Raw genomic sequence first — 9,104 nt, 5'->3', positions numbered from 1 at the left:
CAACAGCGGTTGCCTAATATGGTGCTTAAGTATAATATTCTTTCAAGCGCAGGGTTGTATTGTTAAACATTCTTCAACCAGTCTTCAACACGACGTGCCACAACTGCAATACTATCATTGCTGTGCAATACCTCAAAACCCATACTCTCAGAATAAGAAACAAAATCACCTACGCACACATTCACAGTCAACGATCCATCGATATCAATCGAAATTATTATAACATAGGTGGATCCAGGGTGGTTATGGGTTGTGGGCTAGGGGTTGTAGGGTGGGTTGTGGGGTAGGGGTGGGTGTTCTTTTTATATGACTACATGACTAGCTGTATCCACCCCTGTATAACCTATTTCAAAAGCACCACTTTCAGCTTGACTGCTTGCAAGCTCTTTGATTTTCCCTCGATGAAAGGATACCAATCTCAACGGCACTTTGTATTATCAATCTCAGCTCCAAGGGGTTCATGCCACTCTTGCAGTCACTAGACGCGCCGAGTGTGTCTTTCCCACCTTTACGAGGTACCCAGTCACAGCTGGATGGACTGGGACACATAGTCACAGTATGTTTACTGCACGTTGCAGTACCCGCAACTAGGTGTATGCACGTGTTATGTTCTAATTCTCTTCGATCAAACGAACATAAAATATTTATTTATGTACAACAAAATACTTCGCATGGGTAATGCCTACCGCAGCTCACAGGCGAGCAGGTTTATTAACACAGAGTATACAAAGAGCCGGCAGAATATTAAAATACCATCTCGTCTGCACCTTCAACCTGTACCTGAAAAACAAGCAAATTCAAAACCAGAAAAAACTGCTTACACATATATGAAGTATACAACAGACGTTCCTGCAATACTAACTTCATTTTATTAATATTATTAATATATTATTATCATTACTGTTATTATTCATTTGTTTGTGTTTAAATGCAAGACAAAACTAAAATACATATCTCCAATTCCTTACATCCTCAATTTTGGGTCAGGTCCCATCTCCAGGCCGCTCCATGTCATATAAAATCACATCAGGTCAGCCCTCTCCTCCTTACATCCGAACCTCAGTACCTCACTGCTAATACAGATCGCAATACTGCGTAGATGAACCATCCGGCTTGTAATCCAGAATTATCCATACGGATTGAAGGTTCAATACTGAAACCTTCATAACTTCAACAAGTTCCAATACACTCGATTTAAGAAAGCTGCTCGCCGTGTTGTGCGAAGACCTCGAATGACTCAACTCATGCTCAATCTCACCACGTCACCTTCGTCACGTGGCTTCAGCACAAATCTCACGTGCAAAACACCTTCGCTGCAGTAGGCAAGCTCTACCGTATTTAACCCAAAATAAATTCATTTATGTTCTAATTCTCTTCGATCAAACGAACATAAAATATTTATTTATGTACAACAAAATACTTCGCATGGGTAATGCCTACCGCAGCTCGAAATTAAAAGACAGGGCAAAGAAGTGAGAACTATTTATTACAGATCCAGGAAATTATAAGCCTAACATAGAAGTCACGCTCAGTAACTCTTTTATGTCATCTTTAACATATCCATCTTTTGCCGTGTCGGAAACCCAGCGACCATGTCTCTTAAACATACAATAAATCTACCATCTCTGTACACATCCGTCTTACTCTTTTCTATGAAAATACGAACATATCCTTCATGAAAAGAAATATCAGACCGCCTAATAGAGGAAACTTCAGAAAATCTGAAAAAAACAGCATATGAAAGAATGGACATTGTCAGAAACCTTAAATCTACAAGCGAACAATCCTCTCTGCCAAATCTAACAACTAACTTTTCCAAAATAGCAACATCTATAGGCTCTTTCTTCTTGAGAGGGTCACTGTAACATCTCCTTGCCGCTTCTGTAAAATTCTTAATCAGGTCATGTTGACATGGATCTGGTAAACCCGCTACTCTGTGTGCCCATCTTATACCGTAAACTGCATTCATAATAACAGGAGACCTTTTACCCGACTGAATCAATGACGTAAAGTACAAACCTACATGAAAAGAGTTTGCAGGCAAAACAGTTATTTCTTTAAACCTTGAGGCCCATTTTTTCCAACATGTAAAAGCTCTTCTGTATTTTACCACTGTAGCATCTGCTTTAGATTTTAAAACTATTCCAGGCATTTTTGTAGATAAGTCAACTAAATCCTGGTGCACCAGATCATCCTTGTCTCGCCATATACCAACGGAAAATATACCTGAAAAGATATATAATCAGTTGTCAAACCTGAGAGCAACCATGAACCCAGTGAAACTATTGAATATATTCTGCTTGCTCCCTCCTGAAACAGCGTTGCTGCCACTTAACTGAATCATGTCTGTAATGAATTTTCTGGGTTGCCCTTCCAGGAATAACAACGGCCAATATGGAGCGGAAGGCCACATTGGCACCACCAATGTAGTAGAAGCATTGCATGCTAAGATGAAATGTACAGTTTTACACACCAAATACACAGGAGGAACTACCCAGTTGTTCTCCCCATACCACTGCTGAGTAAATGCATCAACTGCCTCTGTATCTGGTACCCATGACCTGGAATTAAACCTTTTTAACTTGGTGTTCAAATGGTTTGCAAAACGATCTACAGAATGTGGCCCCCATCTTCCATCTAAAAATTTGAAAACTTCATCTGTAACTCTCCAGTCATCCGAATCTTCAAATCTGCTCAGAGCATCGGCCTTTTCATTTTCTGATCTGGGAATCCAGCTGAACTTTAACCTTATGTTGTACTGATTGGCTATCACAAAGATGGAGGTGGCAACTTGTTGTAGATGTTGTTTAGAACTACCACATGAAGCTACATGACAACATGGTTTGCTGTCTGTGAACCACTTTACAGGTTTGCCCATTAGAACCCTGGTAAACGCAATGAGAACTAATTCTATGGCCTTCAATTCTCTCCACGTGGAACTACAAAGTTTCTCTTGAGAGTCCCAGACATATTGAAACACATGATCAGAATCCGCAACATAACCTCCACAACCTACATCACTTGCATCTGAAAACACCAATAGCATAGGTTTACTAACCGTAGACAGCGCTCTTGGTTTTAGATTGCGCAGGTTGTCTCTCCAAAACAGCAATTCATACACACAATGAGAATTATTTAACCTAAGAAATCTATCCCAGGAAGAAGCCTTTTGGACCTCGGAATACATATGCCTTGTGAAAAGTCTACAAACATCACCCAAAACAGGAGTAAGAGCTATGACTTTACCTGCTAAAGCAGCCAAACTCCTTGCTGTGAACCTGGGCAAAACAGATGTGAATGCTGAAAAACTAGACACTATATCTTCTGTTTTCTTGACAGGAATAGAAAGAACACTAGAATCTAAATTCCATGTGAATCCAAGCCACTCTAACTCTGTAACAGGATGCCATACTGACTTCTCAATATTAACAACAAAACCTGATTGTTCTAGAGTGTCTCTAACATTGTCCGAATGGCTAGAGCACAAATCCTTGGATCTAGCATAACCAAAGCCATCGTCAAGATACACAACAATATGAATAGATTGCCTTCGCCAATATGTAACTAGTGGACGTGGACGAATACACTTCGTAAAGATGTAAGATGCAGATGTTAACCCAAACGGCAAAACTGTGAAACAATAGTACCTAATAATGCCATTAGCATTCCAAGCAAAACCCAAGTACTGTTGTTGACTAGAGTGTATGTCGATGTGATGATAACCAGATTTTAAATCAAACTTAAACATGAAACCTGTGTCTCCAAGGCTGTTTTGTAGCCCTCAAAAACAATCTTTCTTTTGTAAACAAACTGATTGACAAACCTAAGGTCAAGGATAAGCCTCTTCTTGCCTGAACGCTGTATGGCTACTGAAAGAGGATTAACAACTAAAGGAGGACTATCAAGCTCAACAATACAAGAGTTTCTTAAAAGTTCTTGAATAGCCTGTACAACAAAAGTACCGTTCCACAAAGCGGATTGGTTATTTTTAGAAAAAGATGTAGGAGGACTATCAATGAAAGGAATGACATAACCGTCTGTTATAGTATCGATCACAAACTGAGGAGCTCCAATTTTAACCCAAAAGGAAACATGTTTCCTTAAACTACCTTTCACAACACACAAAGATTCGGATTCAAACTCGTAAGACCTTAGCTGAATAAACCCAGAGGCGAGGTCATTACCTCCTAAGCCTGCAGAACTATCAATGTCACAGACTGGAGAACAAGTGACATCCTTCTGTTGTGTCTTGGTTTTCTTGACTGATGGCGTCTGAACGTCGGAACTGCAACTTTCCACAGCAACTCGTCCTAAAACAAGTTTTTTAAGAATACTCTCAGGAACGATACAAACTATTCATCTGACTAAAGTAGCAACTTCTTTATTAAAGAAACGTGGTTACCTGAAGTGACATCTTTACTTCTTGACAACTGCATCTTGGTTGGACTGGACTGAATCGGAGCAGGCTGACTGGGCTGCACGTAGTGAGGCTGCCGCTGGACAGGCGACCCTCCAGTGGCCGAAACCGCCACAGAAATAACACTGTTGGTTGGGAGCTGGACCTCGTTTGACCATGGAACGAAATGGCTGGCTCTGACCTGTTGTAGTTTCCCTAGAAGTATCAACCATGCTAGCAGAAGACACAGTAGCACTGGGTGCAACATAGTTGGGTCTCCCTCTGGTCCGGAATGAGGACGCACGTCTTTTGCGCAGGGCTTTGTTCTCCGCTTTCTCGAATCTACGTTCTTTCTCGGATCTACGTTCTTCCTCGGATCCAGAGGCAATATCATCTCCCTCTAGTTCAGCCACAACAGCTCAACCAGATGGTGACCTATCCGCTAAACGGATATGCTTATTCCTCCTGGAAATGTCTGAGGAAAGATCTTGGAGAATCCCCACACAATCAGAATACCTACTACACTTAATGTATCTGAAAGCAGTGTCAATCTTGTCCAAACAACCAGCATTAAATTTATACTGAAGTTGGTTGCCTTTAAACCGAAAACTTGGAATTTCTGAATCTCTACGAGCCCTTTTGAACGCTGTGAATGATCTTTCTTCACTCTCTTCAATAATGTCACGTTTAAATGTTTTTAGTTTGCAATCCATGTAATCTTTAAATAATTGAAAAGTTTCATAACCTTCTATGGATTCCTTCTGCTGATTCGTCTTGGATGCATCAGAGTCCTCCGAATGGTGTGAAGGTGAAACCGAACGCTGATTCATAGCAGAGTGTTGATTTAAGAAAGCTGCTCGCCGTGTTGTGCGAAGACCTCGAATGACTCAACTCATGCTCAATCTCACCACGTCACCTTCGTCACGTGGCTTCAGCACAAATCTCACGTGCAAAACACCTTCGCTGCAGTAGGCAAGCTCTACCGTATTTAACCCAAAATAAATTCATTTCCTGTGGCCACCTTCTGGTCATATACCAACGGGTTCCTCGGTTCACTGCACTGGGTTGCGTACTGTCCACGAATTGAATGACGATAAATATTTGGAAACAGTAACAGTATCACCTCCAGTTTTTAAAATGAGTGTTTTTCCACTGTACGAAGGAATAATCCAGCGATATGGCGGCGTTTTGTAAATAATTGAGTCTGGACCAGACAATCCAGTGATCAACATCATGAAGCATCGATCTACGCAATTGGTATACGGTACAATGGACCACACATGTAAACAAGCCTGGCAATCCGATTCCATTAGTGATTTGTTGAAGATCTATCCCTAAATAGCCTCTCACGCTTTTGTGTTTACCAAGCGATTTTGAGTTCCTTTAAAAAATCAATACACAGCCGTACGCTCACAATTTCGATCACTTTGATATGTGTGATGCACATGTGTGATGCACATCAAGCATATGACTAACGAATTCAGAGCATACATTGTATATCAGAGCATACAACTGTATTTTTCTCGCTGCAATTAGCTGTAGATGCAGTGCGCATTCAGGAAGCAGACAACTGATGCCCATCGTGTGCCTGACGTACTTCAGACAATGCCCATCGTGTGCCTGACGTACTTCAGACAATGCCCATCGTGTGCCTGACGTACTTCAGACAATGCCCATCGTACTCCTAGCGTATTCCCTATTTATTGAAAAAGAGTCTGCTTCCGACTGTATTCATTCCGGTGCAGATTCCGTGGATCAACTCCATACCAAATATATTTATACCAAATCTCGAGTGTACTCTGTGTTCGGCAAAAAGGCTATCTGTACGTTTGTCATTAATATAAACTTCGTTCTGAGACTGGCAGATACAACAATATCCCTTATGATTCAAGATTCTGTCACTTTTGCTATCACATGAATTTGTATGTAATTGAAAATGAAATACATGTTTTACTTTATTGTAAAGCCTACCTAGACATAAGAAAAAAGTTTCTGGATAAATACTTGAAACACCCTATATCACAACACAGTTTTATAAACATTATGACTTCAAAAAATATAGATGTTATAAAAAACTTATGCCTATTTTTATATAATGTTGGGAAAATAAGAGATTCTGATGTATTTAGATAAACGCATGTAAATTCTAATTATACCTATGTTTGTATTTTGGGCCACTGGCCTATTTCTGAATAAAATGTCTGTCTGTCTGTCTGTCTGTCATTAATAGTTACAACTGAGTACAATGCGCTGCTTGATCGCAGGACAAGCGGTTTAACTCGAGCACGATGTACTTCGGCATTCGCTATTAGTTGGTTCAGTGCGCGTTACAAGTACCTACGAGCAGGTCCAAAATACGCAGCTCACAGCTCGTGCCGGGAGATCAGCGCATTGCCGCGCATGCGACGCTTATATCGCCCAAACAAACACATATTAGACTGTTCAGAATACCTGGTACCGCGCTCTGCTGATGCACTGTATATTAAGACCTGCGTAACAGCGTGCGCAGCGTAGTTTTGAATCGTACTGGGCAGATGCTGGACGCATATGAGGTATGCATATATACTGCGTATGAAAGGAATAGTGAGGTAGTCATAAGCTGACAGCAACAGGCAAAATGTTTCTAATGTGTAGTTTGTCGGAATCACAACAAATATGATAGGTGTTTGCAGAATGCAAACAGATCCTTCTTAAAAATGGCTTGTCATTCATTGCTAAAATCAAATGATACACAGCTGGAATGACCTGCATGAAGACCCGTGATATGACACATTTTATGAGCGCTTCCTTGTTTTTTGTGTGAGTTACTTCAATTATTCGTTATGTGCTTACACAGCAAATATCGGGGGACACCGGCTGTATTCCGTGCCACTCGTAACTACTCGTGCCATTCCGGTAAGTCCGTCTTCTTGTAGGGCACGGAAAGAGACGAGTAGTTACGAATGATTCCGTGCTTGCAAATATTCTGCAATCATTCGCAACTACTCGGCTCTATCCGTGACCTACAAGAAGACGGGCTTGCCGGGACGACACAAGTACGAATGGCACATGCATAATGCACATTTTTATCGTGGGGTTCGCTGTCACGTGACATAGAAGTAACAGCGACAGTAGACGTAATCTCGGATGCATGTGGCTTCAAAATGATGTTCCTTAAAGCTGGGAAGGGGGGGACATTACATCATAATAGCTATGTTTATATCATATAAATACAATGTGCATCTGGATATATAAGCATTTACACACGCAATGAATAACGCACACGCTACTGCGCACACATAAATACATACAAACATGCATACAAAGACACACACACACACACACACACACACACACACAAAATAGGTGTGAAAACGTACTGACAAAACAAAAAGGTAAATCAAATAAAGTGAAATTAAGAATGCAAATCCTCATAATTTTACCTTGACAACTGAACGTGTGAATCTAAAAATATTATTCATCTTAGGATAAAAGTTGTTTTACTAACGACCATGGTTTCAAATTGATATTATTGGTTTGTATTAGAGGATAATCGCAGTAGTTGGAACAGTGAAACAAATGCACGTGCGTGTGTGCTTAATAACTGACCAACACCATTTGTTTTCGGTATTTTATTTAACGTGCACGTGTAATACAAACCAAAGATAGCTAATTAAATATCTGACCTGCTGTCATGCTTAACCTGAAGGTGTCTTCACAAACTATACGATAAACATTACATTACATTACACACGCACGCACGCACGCACGCACGCACGCACGCACGCAGTGTCTATAATATACTCAAAATAATGTTATTCCCGTATGTCATGGTGTCGTACATTTATTACATGTAAGTTTCATGAATCGATACGTATCAAGATACTCATTTCATGAATCGATACTTTCGCGGCATTATTGCCGTAGATTTAGTTACATATTGAACACCATTGTTTCATATTTTATAACTGTCCATGAAAAGATCAATATTTGTTGTTCTTAGATATTAAAAATATCAAATTTCCCATCTTTGTTCATGAAAAATAATCATTCATAACTCTCATAACATAAATAAAACATGATACAATTGCAAAATGTAACCGATAAATAAACATACTAGTATTTTATACCGATACTTTCAACACTAAATATCCATACAGTTTTGAATGTATCGATAACTGTATCGTCTTAGAAACAGTATCGCTGCATCGCTGCATCGCTGCATCGCTGCATCCCTAATATGGATGATTATTTCAAGGATGATGACCTCATAAACGAAAATCTGTAGATTCAGATGCACATTTTGGGTAAAATCATGCTATCCTGAACACAAACCATCACCACATATGCGTATGTACTAGGTTATGACCTGTGATAAGAAAATTTTATGCATATATTGTAGCACTAAACATCGTGTCCGAGCGCGAAGTTCGAAGCTGCGAAAGCCGAGATGTCACGTGAATTACATCACACGATTGCACAACAAAGATGGAAACAGTAATAATGTTCGTTTGACAACTTTTACGAGTACTGTAGTTGATTTTATTCTTCAGTTTAACTGATTTGTTCAATTATTTCCTCGAAACCATTGTAATTTGCTCGTTGAGAACTCTGATGTGGGCCCGTCCCCGAACCATTTGTCCGAGAATCGTTTTCTTTTTTCAATAATATTGCGAAAAATAGTTTATAATTCTACTCCTGTCGATACTATATGGCCATTTGAAATGTA

General features: G+C 40.0%; 1 protein-coding gene across 1 annotated transcript; it reads right to left on the bottom strand.

Moving 5' to 3' along the window:
• Nucleotides 1–744: 744 nt before the first annotated feature.
• LOC137265007 (uncharacterized) lies at nt 745–4,790 on the bottom strand. The gene is made up of 4 exons (XM_067800339.1): nt 4,403–4,790; nt 4,185–4,310; nt 2,111–2,226; nt 745–780 (listed from the first exon to the last, which is right to left on the bottom strand). The coding sequence occupies exons 1-4, from the start codon at nt 4,788–4,790 to the stop codon at nt 745–747; spliced, it is 666 nt and encodes a 221-aa protein (XP_067656440.1).
• Between the last annotated feature and the right edge of the window lie 4,314 nt (nt 4,791–9,104).

This window comes from Haliotis asinina, chromosome 15 (assembly GCF_037392515.1).
Source record: "Haliotis asinina isolate JCU_RB_2024 chromosome 15, JCU_Hal_asi_v2, whole genome shotgun sequence".
NCBI lineage: Eukaryota > Metazoa > Mollusca > Gastropoda > Lepetellida > Haliotidae > Haliotis > Haliotis asinina.
The sequence above is the reverse complement of the archived record's forward strand: the minus strand, read 5'-3'. Positions and strand labels throughout refer to the sequence as shown.